Raw genomic sequence first — 18,941 nt, forward strand, 5'->3', positions numbered from 1 at the left:
TTTGCATATTCCAGTGATCCAGTATAGAAATAGATTTTAAAGTGCGATGCTGTATATACATTCGCTGTTATGTTCTGTAGATAATGACAACTGCCACGCATCATCTTGCCCTGCGGGAAATTACTTTCTCGCGAAGATGGTCTTACGTCACTTGCCTTTTCGTTCTCATACATTTAATTTCCTCACGATGATAGGCTAGGTGCAAGGACATTTCTAGGGACAGTGTCTCACGGAAATGTACCGTCTGTAAGGTCATTCCCCCAGAAATCTATTGCCTGTGCTGTCTGGAAGGTATAAAGTTAGCTTAGCCTCTCTGGGAATGCTAGGATTCATTAATTCATTTGGTTTACCTTTCATAAATCCATTTGAATTTTCTCGGCTTTCTTTTTCTATATGAATATTTTTTTTTCTGAGATCTTATGTCAGTCACTGACCTGTAAAGATCCCAGTCCTTAAAGTAACAGGCGTCTCTCATTTAACACACAGACAGCGAGTTTCGTGCGTGGGCAAGGTATTGGAACTTCATGTTAGCAGAGACTGTAAATCTATATTGGCCTCCAGTGATGATGGTGACTCTCTCTCTCTCTCTCTCTCTCTCTCTCTCTCTCTCTCTCTCTCTCTCTCTCTCTCTCTCTCTCTCTCCAATATCTCTGAGGCCTCTTTCGCCCAAAGAAAAAAAAAAAAAACCATTTCCTTTCGATAACAGTTCGTGTTTACCTCACATCTCCCCAGCCGATGCCTCTGGGAAAGATGTCGGACTACGGGTTTGAGGAGGACGACAGCGGAGGCCTTGGTGGCCACCAGACGGACGCGGGTCAGAACTACATCACCGTCATCCCCGTCGAGTACCCCACCAGGAGGCCATACGGAGATTACGATGCCTTCCCAAGGTCCGCCACCATCTCCAGGTGAGGTGTGGGGCCAGCTGGCCGATAGTGCTGATTGCGGGAGGGAGCTTAGGTTAGGTGGATGTTGGTGATTGATGTCTTAGAGTAGAAATAGTATCTCCAGCAATGGTGATAGTGATAGTAGTAGTAGTGGTGGTAGTAGTGGTAGCAGTAGTAGGGTAGATGGTGATGTATAGCAGTATAGAAATGGTAGAAGTTGTAGCAGATGCAGTTGTAAGAAAAGTAGTAGTAGTAATAGTAGTAATAGTGGTAGTACTGATAGTAATACTAAATGTGATAACTATTTTAGAAGTAGTAGCAGTAATGATAGTAATAGTAATAGAATCAGTGAGTAGGTCGAGTATGATTGTTAAGTAGTTTTTATGCAATGGGTAGCAAAAGTATTAGTAGTCATAACCTTACTATTGCTGAAGAGTTTAGTAGAATTAGCCAGTTGAAGAAGTGATAATGTTTACATGAATATTTTTTGATATCTGTAGCACCGTTTGTAGAGATATTAAATCATGCACTTATATCATTTCCCTCTATATTTTCTTTTTCATTGTAGAAGTAGCTTTTAATCTTTAATATCTGTCGTTGTTATCAATTATATGAAATACATTTTTCGATGATTTATGTTATATATTTTGTTGATATTTACCTATAGTTTTAAATGAATATTGCTGCGAAGGACTCGGAGGTAAGAAGGAGTTGGATGTTAGCTGAGGTCAGTGCTCAGTAGTCGTCTGGGGTCACTTGTCACCTGGGGTTAAGGGGTCAGCTGTTTTTTGATGGGAAATATTTTCTTCCCCCTGTGGCTTTTCGAGGTGGGTGAGTGTGCATCATAAATCAAACGAGAGACTTACCTTCAGTGTTGTCATTTGTAAATAAACAGTTTAGTTTGTGTTAGACGTTCAAAAACAGCATACCCTTGGGAGTCTTGTAACCTGGCACGATTATTGTCCTTGTCATATATGGTTTTGTAAACGTCAAGAAAAGTTCACTTAGATGTGTCTGCTTGCGTCACCCAGCATCAGAAATCGTTTATTTTTTTTTTTTTCTTATATGCACGAGAATGTGATCCTTCTGGAATGTTGATCGTTGTCAAATACACTCACAGTTTGTTCATACTGCTCAAAGTTGTTTCTTGTCAGAACCAGTGATGAAGAATATTAATTAGTTATTGAATTAGACAAGTTTAGTGACGGCACTGCAGTAGATGATCCTGTACCCAGAGTATTCAATTTTTGTTTATTTTTTCCGATGGACACGAAGTTATGAAACCACCACAAGTAGGATTGAATATATTTATTAACTAACCACAAAACATTCAAGGGTAGAGAGAGGTCTCTTACCTCCCCTTCCCATGTACTCTTAAAGTTTTCAAATCATTTTGGAAGTCGTCGCGTTGCCTGATTCCCACCTTAGGCGTCTTGTGGTTAGTTTATAAAGACATTTTAATGTAATTAATGAAATCTGTGTTTTCCTATCTAGGCGTCCACGCGGAGAGACCGATGCTTTCCCACGCTCTGCCACCATATCAAGGTGAGACAACTAGTCTTAAGAGAGAAGGAGTAAGAGAAAGAGTGAGAGAAAGAGTGAGAGAGGGTTTTGTTCTTTTCCCAATCCAGACTTCATTTATCAGAACTGAAAGTTATCTTAAAGGACTGGTCCACTCATGTATTATAGTTTAGTGATTGAAAGAAGAAGTGATTCTAAATGTGAAAGTGAAGATCTACAAATTCCATCATTTTACATCCTATAGATTCTGTCTCTTGTAAATCAAGCCGTGATCGTACCCCTGGAGTTAGGCACTTTACGTCCCTTAGGTAATGATATACCAAGATCTTTTGTGTAATCCTAGATATTCACCTTTTGGTTGATATTCATTATTCATCGTTTTCTTTGATTCTTGTGTGCAATATCGACGCAGTACAACCTATCCAACTTCAGATAATTGTTATAATATCTCAGAATTCAGTGTGGATGATTTAGGACAGTAGCCATCATCAGTATGTCGTTTCCGTCAGAGATAGATCTGATTTAATCCACCGCCTTCTTCAGGGAGTTCCTCCGCGAGAGGGCGGCCGCGGATTTCCTTCGCGCGGATTACAAGGGCAGCGCAGATCACCTGGACAAGGCCGCTGGCTTCTACCCGGGCCTCCCGCCCCCGGCCTTCGACGTTCCGCCCCTCACGCTCGAACCCGAGACCCGGAGACCCTCCACCCACATGATGGCCACGCCGCCACAGACCACCAGCGCGCCAACCAACCTCCCTAGCCATAGTTTGCCCTCCACAACCACAGCCAGCGTCACACACCCCTCAGTGCCCCAACCAACCTCACATAACGATGACTACGAGAAAAATAACAAGAAGAACGAACACGAAAGGAAAGGAAATAAAGGTAAGAAATGGGCGGGTAGTGAGTTATATAAGGGATGGGTTGCTTAGGATGGGGAAAGAGGAAAGGGAGAGGAAGACCAGAAGGGATAGAAGGAAAAGAAAAGGATAGACAGAAAGGTGGAGATGGTTGGGATGGAGAAAAAGAAAGATGGATAGAGGGATAGGGGTAAAGACAGAATGGGAGACGGGAAGACGGAATAGGTGTTTTATCTGATATGAAGTGTATATGATATGAGGTGGTTTGATCGAGTAAGTAACGCCAGAGTAAGAGATGTGTGAATATTAAAACATACACTGTAAAGACGTTACAAGAACTGTATGTGGCTCTTTCCGGGAAAAAAAAATACAAGCTACTTTTGGTAGTTTACGTTACACACACAAGCCATGACTCAATTATTTACAATTTACACTAGCTACACTCAATAATTTACATGCGATACTTGTTATACTCGATTATTTAAAGTGTACACTACCTGTACTGAAGAGTTTGCAATGTTACACAGATTATTCTCAATCATTCTCTACACACAAGCTGTATAGACGATCATAGCATGAAGATATTTAACTAACACAGCTATAAAGACTGAACGCTGTTTTGCGTGCACTAGGGCGGGCCTCCAGTGGCGTGGAAGTGTGTGTGTTCCTGCACTCGCGTGTGGCTGTGAGGCTTCGCTTGGAAGACGGCGCGAAGATCACCGCCCAGGAGCTGCAGGCGATGGTCATCGAGGAGGAGGACGTGTCTCTGCCCAAGCAGGCCATGGAGGTCTTCGCTATCTGGATGGTCTCGCCGGTTCTAGGTAAGGACGATTGGCAAGGAGAGAGAGAGAGAGAGAGAGAGAGAGAGAGAGAGAGAGAGAGAGAGAGAGAGAGAGAGAGAGAGAAATACAATATAATTTATCCTAGTGATTGTATCGCTTAGCTAGCCTAGTTCAAACCTGAATAGAATACTGTATATCCTAGCTGAAACCTGAATACGGTATTATACTGTATGCCCTTTAGGAATAATTATCTTGGTCTCATGGTGTGTATACATATATACACGATATACATATATACACACACTTCATTACCTCGTCTTCAGTTGACAATTTTCGTTTTTTTTTTCTTTTTTTGTGTGTGCGTGTGGGTAAGAGATATGTTTTGCTAGCTTCAGTAGTAAGACTATTTTTCATGCTGAATTCGAATCTAGGGTGGAAATTTGTGTGTCGGGGTCATTAAGCACCGTAATGAAGTATTTTATGATCCTTGTGATTTTCGTCGTATTCATTGGGTATCTGTTTACTTAGGGAAGCATTTTGAGATTTTTTTTATGGCTGTTTCAGGTATGGAAGCGTTCCATTATGTTATGATTTTAAAACAAATATTTTTTTTTATTTTGCTAGCTTCTACTGCTTTTCAGGGGACTGCATTACCCCCCCCCCCCTTTTTTTTTAGTGTTAAAGCAGGCCTCCGCGCTTGCTCCTTAGGTATCTGTGTAACTATGCAATTCTAACTCCTTTATCCCTCGACCATTCTGTCAAGTTCTCAGCCCCTCACGCTTTCCTTACCCTCGGCAGAGATCCAGCTGAAGCCTTACCAGCGCGCCCTCGAGGTGCGCCGGCAGTGGGGAGAACTGCTGAAGCGGTTCACCCAGACTCCAATCAAACCCCAGGACGCGCGATATGCTTATGAACCCAAGATGGTGCTCCGGAGAAACGTGTTCTTCAGCAAGAGGGACGAGGTGAAAATCAGGTGAGTTGGCTCAGAGGAAGGGTGGTCAAGACTGCCCTTGGGAAAGGTCAGAGGTTGTTCTGGGAAACTTAAAAGACCCATGTCACTGAGTCTTAAGGGTGTCAGTAGTTTGCGTATAAACATGGGGACCGGGGTGAGGAAGTCAGGGAAAACGTTAGAAACGGAAAAATCAGGCTTTGTTCAGTGTACTTGTGGAATGGCTGGTTTATGTGAGTACATTCTCATATTGTCAAGATGAGCTTAATCAGCTTGAGTTGATACATATCAGGTAATCTGAATTACATTAGGAGAGATGAATCAGCCTTATGTAAATCTTAAGACAAACACCAAAGAAAACCTGTTGTAAACTGTAACACCTCCTTCCTCGTATACCGGGTTTTGGGTTCTTAAAACCAGTTCCCAGCACAGTTGTTTTGAATTTGATACCACCTCCTTAAACACTTTGTTTTATACCCTCATAAAAAACGGCCAGAGCATCTGTTGCCAAACTGAACTGTTAAGATAATGGGCCTCATTATTTCGAAACCTATTTCATTATGGTTCGGGTCATCTACCTTAAACCGCTAAACCAACGCTAAGAACACTTTCTTTTTTAAACCCATAAATCGTCGACCCTCAACAGTTTATAACCTCGCTCCACAACCGCAACAATAACAAGAAGTCGTACTTCACCCACCAAGTCCCAGACACAAGCGCCCTTACATAACCCTGTACTACGCGTGTAGCCGCCCTTACCCGGATCTACGCAATGCATGACAGTAGGTTTAACCAAACCCCCTGGACTATATATACTACACACATTAAGCCACCCTGACCAACAATACTTCCCTTCATCGCACAGGGACGCCAAGATTCTAGAGCTGCTGTACGAGGAGGCCCAGTGGAACATGCGCTCCGCCCGGTACCCATGCGAGCTCTCAGATTACGAGATGTTAGCAGGGATACAGAGCAGACTTGAACTGGGGCCTTATGACCACACCACACATACGCCCTCCTTCTTCAGGTAACCCTACGGTTGGCGGACGAGTTGTGTGTGGTTGTTATACCATCCTCTTCTTATGTCATCCTCCTCAACTTTTCCACATTCTTTTTTTTTTCATTACGCGTCCAACTTTTTCTTCGGCTGTGTCCTAATCCCATGTGTCACTTTAACTTTATTTCTACTTTTGCTTTGTCTTTGATTCCTTAACCTTAACCCCGCTTTGTCTTCAACTCTAAATTTTGACATATTCTAATACAAAATTTCATCCAAACCATAAATTTCATTATAATATAATGTAAATTTTCATCCATACTTTGAATTTGACTTTAACTCTGAAGATATCTTTGATTTCATTCACCATAACATCTATTTTGACTTCAGCCTTGACTTTGGCAGTATAGCCTCACACCTCCTAACCTTACCTAACTCTCACCCTCTGCAGACGTCGGCTGCTGGATTACCTGCCCGAGCACGCCTGTAGACTTAAGTTCAGCGACCTGATCAGCTTCAGCAGTAAGTCGACGCCTGAGATCCGCATCATCGAGCAGTTCCGCTCCATCCCGAGCAATGTGACGGCCCGCAAGCTAGTCAGGAAGTACCTGGAGTTCTCATGGTCGCTGCCTTACTACGGGTAGGTAGGAGGAGAGGGAGGGCTGAGTCTCGAAGTGATAAAGAGAGGCAAACTACATTATATATAGATGGATAGAAATAGAAATATAGCTAAAGTTATCACGAGTATTAGGAAACCACACGGTTGTTGATGATCACATATATAACGATAATGATTTCTAATGAATTCTTTATGATGGAACCCGCCATGCTTCTGATATCTTCCTAGGCTAATATTTATTTCCTTCCAGTGATCTGTATAGTTCAGAAAGCCGAAGGAACTCTTCAGATAACTATGATATATATATATATATATATATATATATATATATATATATATATATATATATATATATATATATATATACACACACACACGTATGTCTGTCAACTACAAACAAACGAGAACAAACAGCAAAAGACCACTGGTTCCCAACGAGGCTGTTTGTGATAGTGGAAGCGAACAAGTATTTAAAGATCCATGTCGTAGAAGTCGACAAACATTTTAAAGAGCGAAAGCTATAAACTTAAAGCGTAGCTTAAGGGGATGTAAACAATATCTGTAATCAGTGGTTCAGGTGACTGGGTAATGACTCGCTTGCAACATAACTATAAAACTCGCTAGTTTCAGCGATATGACGTTTGCTTTGATGTATGAAACTATTATTTCCCTAGGCATTTTTACGTAATTTACTCTGTCATTTTGGTTATTTGTTTCTTTGATTGTCTTATGTGCTATGTTCTTAGAAAACAAGAACTTCTTTATGTTATTGCTTCACCACTTCGGCTTCGTTTTGAGACAAGACCGTGTCATTCGTATTAGCACATAACGTCATCTCCGCTACTTTGAAAGTATCACTGAATCGTGTACACGGCTTGGCACAAGATCCTCATTTGTCCTAGATGTAGATCTAATTCGATCTCATCGCGAGTAGGTTTCTCTACTAATTGTGTTGGGAGCACTGTCAAGCTAATTTAGGTTAGAGCCCCGTGCTACCGGATTCCTCCCGCCTGAGGTTTCACAGCGAGTAGAGAGGTAGGAAAGTCACCGTAGGCGAGATTGTATCATCGTCAGAGGAGGAAAGGAAATAGCCATATCGAGGGACGTCCCCTCCAATGGAGTCCCATCATTTCCCTGCTATCGATTGTAGCGCAGCCTTGAAGATGCAAGAGCGCAGTAACAGGGGTGCGCAGATTTTATGAGGGAAATTATTATATTATTTACCCAACCCTCCAGCCCCAGGAGTTCCCTCCGAAGCAGTTTATATATATATTATATAATATTATATCATATCATATATTATATCATATTATATTATATTATATCATATTATATTATATCATATTATATATTATATACGTCTCTGTGCCAACAGGAGTGCGTTCTTCCACGGGCAAATCGAGCAACCCACGCGAGGCGTCAGCTCCTGGTTGCCCAGGCCAGACATTCCCGTCCTGGTCACCATCAACGCGACGGGCGTCACCGTTATAGACCCCAAGAAGTCGGTGAGTGCCAGTGTCACGTCTGGGTATGATACTCTGATGAGTTTGAGGTTTATTTGAAATTCATTTTTTTTTAATGTGTGTGTATGTGTGTGTGTGTGTGTGTGTGGTGAACGATTTCATGGATGTATTCCACATGACTTCGTCTCTCTCTCTCTCTCTCTCTCTCTCTCTCTCTCTCTCTCTCTCTCTCTCTCTCTCTCTCTCTCTCTCTCTCTCTCTCTCAGAATGTTAAACTGATGCCTTTTTTGTTCAATCTGTATTGCAACATGAGTTTTTTTTTACTGTGTAATATCATAGGTCGTCATAATGCGACAATTGTAGGATGGCCTTTGTGATATCAGATGCCCTTTGCTTTACAGATATCTCATTGTCCCTACTTGTAAGAGAAGCAATAGGGTAGATTTCAACTTGAGAATAAGAAAAGGAGGAAATTATTCCTTTTTTCCCCCCACAGTTCTCTTGCAAAATACATCTGTTGCGTAGATTTAAGCTAGGATGCATATATGGCAACAAGGACGTATGTGTTTGTACGATGGATGTGGAGAATTAGCTGTGGCGAGTGAATCTGTGGTGGTGTGGGGTTGTTGTGGTGAATGGAACACCACTCCCTTATGAGTACGACGGTACGACCTCTGAATACTGTAGTACGACCCTTGGATCGCCCAGTTGTATTCAACTTGACCTTTGTGTTCAGCATGACCTTTGACTTTGATCTTCAAGGATATCCAAGGTCGTGGGTCACTCTGTCATACCCAAGGGTCGTACACCATCGTGTTCAAGGGGGGTCGTGCCACCGTCCTCGAGGTGAGGTGAGGGGGGGAGGGCCGTCGTGCAGCTGTTTTCAAGATTCTAAGGTGTCTTACGACCCCCTGCAGACTGTGCTGCTGAGTCTGAGGTACGATGAGTTGTCGTGGGACTTCGCCCGGCCCAGCAACGACAGGAACGCCAGCTGCCTCCCGTGTCTCTTCCTCCAGTTCGCCGTCGTGGAGAACGGCAGAAGATACTCCAAACTCCTACAAATTTTCTCCAAACAGGTGAGGGAACGGCAGGAAATACTCCAGATTCCAAATTTCCTCCAAACACTTGAGACCTGTGTTAAAATTCTCCGCGTTTTCTACAAAGCACTCCAAATTTTCTCCAAAGGGACCAGATACTTGTAAAAAAAGAATGCAAACTTTCCCAGATTTTGAGATAATTTTGCAAGTTCAAGTTGATATTAGTAGTGTCAGGGATGACAAAAAGCTCATGTTAACCTTTGCAGCAGTTATGATATTGAGCCAAGGAGTTTACACCACAGCTCACAAAGTATCAAAAGTAAGGGGAAAGTATCGTACCCTCTTAGAATTTTGTAGGCTAGAGCTACTCATAGAATATCGTACTCAAGGGACGAAATTGTCGTACTCGTAGAGTACCGTAATTGAGGGAAGGAATTATCGTGTTCATGATGCACTACAATGAGGAAAATGACTTCTTTTTTTGTTAGCTGAGACGGCACGGGCAACTGAGGCCCTAGTCAAGGCCATCCCATGAATGATGGCGTGGGCTATGGATAGAGTTGTGCGCAGGAGGGTGGATGTGCTGGAAATGAGATGTTTGAGGACAATGTGTGGTGTGAGGTGCTTTGATCGAGTAAGTAACGTAAGGGTAAGAGAGATGTGTGGAAATAAAAAGAGCGTGGTTGAGAGAGCAGAAGAGGGTGTTTTGAAATGGTTTGGGCTCATGGAGAGAATGAGTGAGGAAAGATTGACCAAGAGGATATATGTGTCGGAGGTGGAGGGAACGAGGAGAAGTGGGAGACCAAATTGGAAGTGGAAAGATGGGGTGAAAAAGATTTTGTGTGATCGGGGCCTGAACATGCAGGAGGGTGAAAGGAGGGCAAGGAATAGAGTGAATTGGATTGATGTGGTATACCGGGGTTGACGTGCTGTCAGTGGATTGAATCAGGGCATGTGAAGCGTCTGGGGTAAACCATGGAAAGCTGTGTAGGTATGTATATTTGCGTGTGTGGACGTGTATGTATATACATGTGTATGGGGGTGGGTTGGGCCATTTCTTTCGTCTGTTTCCTTGCGCTACCTCGCAAACGCGGGAGACAGCGACAAAGCAAAAAGAATATATATATATATATATATATATATATATATATATATATATATATATATATATATATATACCCTAGCCTGAGACAGGTAGCTATTTTACCGACAAACCCCAAGCGGTGGATGAACAGCTGGGTTGACTGTGGACCTATGCGCTCGACCCTGGTGCGGCCCTTGAATGCGTCACGGTCAGGAACACTAACCGCTACACCACGGGAGTTCCATAATTGTACCTGAAGCATAATGAATCAGATTATTTAGTTATTGTACTCGTATGGTAATCACTGGGAGAAATTACCGTCCTTATGATTAATTCCTTATGTCCTCTCCCCTTCCCACTCACCCCACCAGGCCATCATGATGGATGCCCTGATCAGCACCTTCGTGGACGAGCTCAAGCGGCGGGCGGCCCAGTATCCAGACGACTTGGAGGGTCATATGCTGGACCATGGCACCGAGGTCGACGGTCAGTGACGCTCCCTCTTGAAACCTGAGTTTCTCTCTCTCTCTCTCTCTCTCTCTCTCTCTCTCTCTCTCTCTCTCTCTCTCTCTCTCTCTCTCTCTCTCTCTCTCTCTCTCTCTCTCTCTCTCTCTCTCTCTCTCTCTCTCCTGTATTCGTAAAGATCCTTCCTTTCTTCACCGTGTTCTAGGATTGCCGTGTGATGACGTCGACGAGGCGTTATTGCACAGCGTGGCTGAGAGAGTGTTCAGTAACCTGATCACCCCTCCCCCACTCTCTCTCTCTCTCTCTCTCTCTCTCTCTCTCTCTCTCTCTCTCTCTCTCTCTCTCTCTCTCTCTCTCTCTCTCTCTCTCTGACGCGTACTTCTTACCTCCCGCCGTGACGTGTGCTTGTCTTCTCCTGTAACATGTTCTTGTCACCCTCCCCACCGTGATGTCCTCTCCACATGGCATGTTATCGTCTCCTCCCTTTGATGTGTTCTTGTCTCACCCCCCTCCCCCTGTGACGTGTATTTGTGTCCCCTCTCCCGTGACGTGTATTTGTCTCCTCCCTCCCGTGACGTGGGTGTGTCCTCTCTCCCCTCACAGACGTGCTGGTGCCCCTCTCCACAGTCTCCCGCAAGGAGGTCCCGGGATCCGTCCTCTCCAACAAGCTCCACAGACTGTCCCTCGCCACCTTCACTGAGGATGGTAAGTTGCCTCGCCAGGATCCTTCGCCTTGTTCCACTAGTCGTGTGCCTTGTGGCAGTACCCACGACCTCACTTGTGCAGCTTGTATGTACACCTAACCTCACCTGTGTAGCTTGTATGTACACCCAACCTCACTTGTATAGCTTGTATGTACACCTAACCTCACCTGTATAGCTTGTATGTGCACCCAACCTCTGTACAGCTTGTATGTACAAGAGACTTCATTGTACTGCTTATATGTACACCTGACCTCACTGCTTGAGTTCAGCTCGCCACACTCCACTTAACACCTGGCATCAACACTTGTTCTAGCGGTACACTGTTTTGTAGTACATCAGTACACTTCTGTTCTCTGATATGTTCAAGTTCTTGGTATTGAATTAATAGGTTTGTAGATTTTGTCGGTTATGCAAATCATGCGCCATGGCATAAGTACACTTTGTTTTCAGCATTGTTTACTTTAACAATATTTACATTTAAGTTTTCGATTTTTTTTTCTAAACACGTAAATATGTTGATGTTGCACGTGTTTTGGCATGGTATAGTCTGTTCCATGGGTCTTCTGGAATCTTTTCGTTCCAAGGGTACATGAGCTGTAGGAATCCCTCCTTCCCTCCCAGTCGAGGAGAAGTCCTGCGCGTCCCCCTCCTCTCTCCGTCAGGAAGGTTCCTATGTACCATCTTGCCATGGTCTACTCACATTCCACCCGTCCCCTGCGCCACACACAGGCTCTGTAACGCGTAGAACTCCCACCGTTGAGGTCCTCTGTGACCTGACCCATGGTCACCTAAGGTCGTGGTAACCTGGTAGAGAGTACGAGTTTCTGACCCCCTCAAGGAACTGGGGAGGAACGGTGGTTTTCTTACCCCTTTCCTACCACAGATCCTATGTGTTGTGACCCCCCCCCCCCCCTTTCCCCCTTCATAGGTCCTTAAAAAAATTTATCTTCATCCCCCGTAGTGTTCTGACCTTCCCCCCCCCCCTAAACCTGGATGGGAATCTTAAAGCGAGACGATCACACTCCCATCTCTCGCCCCGATGGTATGTGTTCGACGGTAACCTGATCCCTCCGTTCCCCTAGGTCGCTGCGTGGGCACTATGGGATCCTGGCAATTCAGCAGATGAGGGGATGCCATCGACTACGTGTGACCAGAGACCACCACCAACACCACCACGCCCAAGATGCCCACCTCCGACTCCTCCACTTCCTGGATCACGCCTCCGCCGGAGTCCACGCCGCTCCTCCATTCATGACGCCGTTTTTGAGCCAGAATATATGTTCATTCTCTCACGGGCGGATCCAGGTCGGGCGCCGACGTCGACCACAACCTTCTCATATGACGAGACCACCGCCTCTCTCTCTCTCTCTCTCTCTCTCTCTCTCTCTCTCTCTCTCTCTCTCTCTCTCTCTCTCTCTCTCTCTCTCTCTCTCTCTCACACACACACACACACACACCTCCTCCTACGCGAATTATGAAGATTTGTAATCAAGGGAACTTAACTTCTTAGTGCGTCATAGTGACGGTGATATTTGATTAAAGAAAGAAAAAAATAAGAAGAGGTTTCCCTCGGTGTTCGAATCGTGGTTCAACCAGATGTTGGAACGCCATTCAAAACCCACGGATCCAGACGAGGTTAGCGCGGGGTCCCCAATGCTCAACGGACTCAGTCGTCGTTAGCCCCCCGGACTAGCAAGGCCTGGGTCCACCTTCAGCTGTGATATTCAAGCGTAGCAATGTCTGGGGCGACCACATTAGCAAGCCGGTAGCGAGGGGCTTTACGAAGCCTTCAATTATTAATTTTCTTTGTCTACAATGCGAAAATGAACAGATTAGCAACGCAATTAAGTACAAAAAAAGATAAAATGTTCTAAAAAGTGGATAAAGAAACATGAGTGTGGTGATTCGTGTCTTGTGTTTACAAACGTTTTCCATAAAGCTGCGTCCAATCAGGTCAAGAAATTATTGCGGGAAGCAAAACACAAAAGGGCGTGGAAGTGGTGTGTTTTCCCCGTTTCTGTAATTGCACACCGGCAAATATAATTAGTCGCGATATATTGTGGAAAAACAAGAAAAAATTTATAAAGGTTCAGCGAGTGAAAAAATAGAAAAATTTGGAACGCGTGTATCGTAAAAAAAGAAAAAGAAAAAAAAGTACATCCAGCAAATGAAAAAGAAAACTGGCTTTGCAAGTCGATAATGCTCAAACTCCTGCTGGCTGGCGACTTAACCTGAACTGATGGAAACTTTTTCGTACAAGAATGAATACTTAATAACGGGTCTATTTCACACTTAAACCTGCAGTAATGCATGATGGGATATGGAAGTCCAGTTGTCATTGCCAGTCATTTATTCCATTCTTAACACTTTCCAGTATGATCAAAACACCTGTGTCATATATTCTGATGTTAGCATAATTTTTTTCTTGATTAGATATAATATTTTCATGCAAGTGTTTAACCCTGTGAAGATAATGTTTGACTGCCTTGTTTGCATAGATAATTATGCATATTTATATGTAATCATAAGAAAAGGCAATTATTCACTCTAATACCTTAACAATACCTGTAACAATGGTCGCCGTAGATTTAAGAGAAATTGTACTGTAAAAAGATTTCGTGATACAGTTTTGCAATGGCCAGTTTTATGTGGGAAATTTGAGGTTTCCCGCGGCAAAGAATGCGGTTATATCCACCACACCAATAACTCATCGCTCTCATTTTTTATACGAACTTTCATGTTCCTTTAATGTTATTGATGAACAAATAGTGGATAGGACCAAACTCCCAAGAAATAAGGAAGCTAACATTAAGGAAAATATTTGAAATTCTTTCATTGGTGTGATCTTACAACACATTTATCTTTCAGAACAACGTGGTTACATCATTTCCAGTATTTTGTCGTTGATATAAAGTGGACGAAACTATGTCGAAACTGATCATTGTTTTTTTTTTTCCAGTGTCAAAACTGTTGTGTTGTAAGCATGCAGCAATGGAAGGTTTGGAAATATGACCGGAGACTCCGCCAATGTGCCAGACATTATTCCCAAGTGTTCGTGTTTTTGTCATATTTTTGTCAATGTTGGAACATCCAAGAGTACGGGATACTTTGTACATATTCTTGCTGTGTATCATACATTTTTTTAAAACTGTTGGTTTGCTATGGTGTATATTAGTATCTTGTATAATGAATGCGTGTCTTTAGTGAAATAATTCAAATGAAACGGAGATCAAATGTTTAGGTACATGAAAACGGTGAAAGACCAGGAATTTTCCAGTTTTAAGCCTTAGATCGTATGCGGATTATCTGTACAATAATTTTTCTACGTCTTTAAGGAAGTGTACTTAAGCCCTGCATCTTTCCTGTCACCAGTTGTGAGCAAATGAATCTTTTGAAAAGGCAGCTTCTGTATGAGAGATGCGTAAACCATTTGATATACTTATGAAAGGACCTAAGCGACAATATAGAGCAATACCAGTATTTAGCACGCGCGAAGGAACGGGCCAAATCGGTCTACCCCAACGTCCATTTTTTTTTTTAATGTATCTAAACTTTGCTTCACATATTGAGTAAACACAGTGGTTTTCATTAAATCATGCTCGTGGACACTGCAATCAGATTACAAACATGACAAAAATTTGCATCATTCCTCTGCGTGCGCTTGGTGGCTTACCGTTGCCCTGTGTTGATGACATGGTCACTCATAAGGAAATTGTAATACTTTTGGACAAGACAAAGCAAAATAAAGGCTTACAGGTGAGGTGCAACATCAGCGTGAATTTGGACGTAAAAACAAATTCAGATGAGTTTGACAGTTTTAACATTCGAAACATTTTTCCATAGTTAAACCTAGAATTGATTTCTAATTCAGATAAGAGTAATTGACAATTTAAACATTTGGAATATAAATTTCCATGCATAAAAGTCTGGTACTCATTTCGGATTCATCTAAAAACCACTAACATATAAATTTCCCTGCATTTAATTCACTTTCATTAACACGGCGTTAACTGGTTAGTCCAGTCAGTATCGATTGCTTATTCATCAAAAAGATTATATTGCATAGAGTAAATCGTATACAAAATGAATGATACCATTTCGAAAAACTATCCCAGTATTTTTAAATGTAGTGTAAGCCAAATTTTAATGATCTCCGGTAAGTTGTACATCCCCACCTGTGTGCGTTTATTTCTGACTGACTATTTACTGATCCCTATTATATAAGGAAAGTAAACTTTCCATTTCATGATGACTGAAAAGTTGAAGGATTCACTTCACTATTGATATTTGCGGGAGACAAACGGCAGGACAGTATGTTTCAGAATTTTAAACTCGGAATTCACAAAGAAGTGGCAAAAGGAGAGAAAACTAGTTATTTCAGCCCCGTAGGACGGTAGATGGCCATTTTCCATCGGTCCCTTTCCTCCCTCGCTTCCCCTCGAGTAAATTTAGAATGATAAAAGCTGTATCATTGATAGAAAGTAGTAATTTAAGTCATTATTCATTAGAAAGCGATCATTCCCATTGTAAATAAATTCTGATTGGGTAAATAACGTATGTCGAAGTATGTATGTATACGCACGCACATGTATGTATATATATATATATATATATATATATATATATATATATATATATATATATATATATATATATATATATATATATATATATATATATATATAAAGTGCATTTGTAGATATGTTTATGTATGTGTTAGTGATTGTATGTGTGGGGTATGTATGTTCGTATTTATGTACGTGCTTGTGTACGTTGGCTATATGTGTTTTTAAGCATATGTGTGTGTGTGTGTGTGCATACTCAATTGGTAGGTCCAATCCAGCCCAGAATCACATATGAGGTGCCAGGAAGCGTGAGGGATTTGTAATCTTATTCTGTCGGCCTAGTTCTGAGACTGTGGTACTCTAGGCAATGTTAAAACCATGAGACTGATTTTCATGATCACTTGATATTCTATTTTCTTAGCTTGAACAGTGTTCCTCCTAGGCTTGTGGTCCTTAGAACCTATCTTTATCGTGACTGAGAAGGCGTATGTCGATAGTGACAGAATCATGTAAATGTAATTCATCACTAGAAAAAAAAGTCCATTACCCATTTCATTTCTCAGATTTTATAGTAGGTGATTCGTTTCCTACAGTAGTGCACCGTGGTCATGCAGAATTGCTGCCAAACACCACGAGCAAGTCCTGACGATCTTCACACCAAAGTAGTTTTTTCTTACTGTCATCAGCATCACTGGGACCTGAAGTACTATTAGTCTTTCCTTTTGGCTGTGCCTTGTGCCTGGCTATGTGATAAAAACCTCTCCGTTTGAGTGAGGGTATATAAAAGCCCCGTTTGAAGAGTGTACAAAGGCCTTTTAATTAAGAAGCTTCACTGTAAATATCTGGGGTACAGAAACTCATTTTACGAGTCCTAGGAGTATTTGACAACCCTCGGAGATCTGGGTCTTTTAAAAACTTTTTGATATTCTATTGATTTATTTTATCTGCAAGACTATTGACTAGCGAGTACGAGTATGAAATGGCTGATTTGTCCTTGTCCCCCGCATTGAAAAAAAAAATCAAATTCTATGCAATACAGCGTGTCCAAAACGTTATAACAATTGTTAACAACATTCTGGTGAGTGCTTCTGAATTCTTCAATAAGGAACGTACACAATCATCGCTCACTCATTGCACTGCCATTTTTAACTGCAAAAACTTGACACCTTGAGGATTTTTTCAGATCGTATAACAAAACTAACGAGAATGATCGCGGATCACAGAAAAAAATACTAGGAAATAAGATTATAGAAATTGCTTGTTTTAATGGAAGGGAACTGCTTTTGTTGTCTGGAGTGATAATTTTTGTACCTTGTGCATGTCGCCAGTACTTTGTACCAGTGCCCCTCATCATTGTACATATATAAATATATATTCTCCAGTTAATCCTGTGATGATATTAATAAATCTTTTATACCTGGCTTAGAACTTATTACCCCATATGTTGTATACAAATGAAAGGAAGGATTAAGAAAGTAATTTGTTGAGGTCAAGGTCTTATTATAGTGGTATGATATATGGCCAAGGAAATTATAGGTATAAATTATTCATTGGTAAGAGGTTAAGACCAGTAACTAGTAGAGTTCAATAAAAGATCAATAAAATTAGCGTATGTATGTCCGACTGAACGAGAATAGTTTATCGCTCCACTTAAACGACATAAATCTGAAGAATGAAGTACTATATATAAAAGAGACAAGTAACAAGACACTAAAATAGCTTTCTAATTGAGTGAAAATTATCAGGTTATCAAGAATTTATCTGATCAATATACACATGCCTAACTGGGACAAAAATGATACACCTTGGTATGTTGGCTTGTCATGGTGTTATTTTCTAGAGCTGGAGAGTTTTCGTAGAGAAAGATCTAGCTAATAATGAATATTTACTTATACCTTTTTATCAATTTCCAAGATAGATAGCAACAACCTTCCTTAGAGCATTTCAATATTTCCAGGTTGTTCTTCAACCAACATATATTTTCAAACAGCGCTTAATCAGATCTAGATATAGAGATTTATCAGTATTCATAAAGACAATGATAACTATAACGATGTTGATATTATTGGTAGTGATGATGAAAAAGACAAAAAAGGAATCATTCCAAATATCAACGGTACATGAAGAGTAAACTTCACATGTCAACATTCTAGCGCGTGACACATGAGGTTTAAGGCAGCAAAGTTCATGCAACTTACCTTCGTTCACCACAGGATGGATTCCGGTAAGAAATAAGTTACAATATTTAGAATTTTAGGTTATTTTATGATAACTGAGCTTGTAGGAACACTTAGAATCGTGAAACTCCGTCATGCAAGTCTGCAACTAAGAAGGAAGTGCTACCCCGCATGTGCTGAAGGTGTCAGGTGGGTCAGAGGTACCTCCGGTGCACAACTCCGTGCATAAAACTGTCAAATCGGACTCGACATTAAAGTAAATGAACCAACAGAAGGTAAGAGGGTTTAAAGCTATAGCATTTGGTCTCTAGTAGCTCACCACACTAGTATTGGTACTGTAGGTTTCTATAAATCAGCTTCTAGAATAGGTTTGCGTTGGTTCTGTTGATTTCAAGAAAAATAACATCATTGTTTATATTTATAAGCCTCATGTATTCCTTGATGGTCATACCCTTCCCTTGTACTAATAAACCCCATGAATTCCCTGAGGTCTTCATACCCCTCCCCACTCCCGCTTATTTATTGATATACAATGTAAAAAGTACATTTCCCACCTTATTTTACTCAAAGTACTGTATACTATCATTGCAAAATAGAATTGATATTATTCACTAGTTATTCAGGTGGTGCCCTTAAATTTTGTAATTATCATCGTAACTTAATCATATCAGGTGTGCATTAAACTTTTGATATGAACAGAGACCAAGCTTCTCTCATGATTAATGTAAAAGCTTGATCATCTGATCCTTTTGCACCTTTGTTGTGGTGGGAAAGGCAGACATAGAAAAAAAAGGGGGAATAATTAAGTGTGGACTATGCTGTTTATATAGAT

The 18,941-nt window shown here is 41.6% G+C and overlaps 1 protein-coding gene across 6 annotated transcripts in view; it reads left to right on the forward strand.

Annotated features, from left to right (window-relative positions):
• The window catches only part of Bili (FERM domain-containing protein 8 Bili), a 44,513-nt gene extending 27,160 nt beyond the window's left edge, over positions 1 to 17,353 (forward strand). For all 6 annotated transcript variants that reach the window (XM_071669030.1, XM_071669034.1, XM_071669028.1 and 3 more), the window contains 12 exons: positions 733 to 908; positions 2,382 to 2,432; positions 2,952 to 3,292; positions 3,900 to 4,088; positions 4,848 to 5,022; positions 5,864 to 6,025; positions 6,447 to 6,635; positions 7,990 to 8,119; positions 8,995 to 9,153; positions 10,570 to 10,684; positions 11,267 to 11,368; positions 12,450 to 17,353. In XM_071669030.1, the coding sequence (XP_071525131.1) occupies positions 733 to 908; positions 2,382 to 2,432; positions 2,952 to 3,292; positions 3,900 to 4,088; positions 4,848 to 5,022; positions 5,864 to 6,025; positions 6,447 to 6,635; positions 7,990 to 8,119; positions 8,995 to 9,153; positions 10,570 to 10,684; positions 11,267 to 11,368; positions 12,450 to 12,493 (1,833 nt within the window). In that variant the 3' untranslated portion in view covers positions 12,494 to 17,353. The remainder of the gene's footprint in view (positions 1 to 732; positions 909 to 2,381; positions 2,433 to 2,951; positions 3,293 to 3,899; positions 4,089 to 4,847; positions 5,023 to 5,863; positions 6,026 to 6,446; positions 6,636 to 7,989; positions 8,120 to 8,994; positions 9,154 to 10,569; positions 10,685 to 11,266; positions 11,369 to 12,449) is intronic.
• The last annotated feature ends 1,588 nt before the right edge of the window (positions 17,354 to 18,941 follow it).

This window comes from Panulirus ornatus, chromosome 13 (genome assembly GCF_036320965.1).
Source record: "Panulirus ornatus isolate Po-2019 chromosome 13, ASM3632096v1, whole genome shotgun sequence".
Taxonomy (NCBI): domain Eukaryota; kingdom Metazoa; phylum Arthropoda; class Malacostraca; order Decapoda; family Palinuridae; genus Panulirus; species Panulirus ornatus.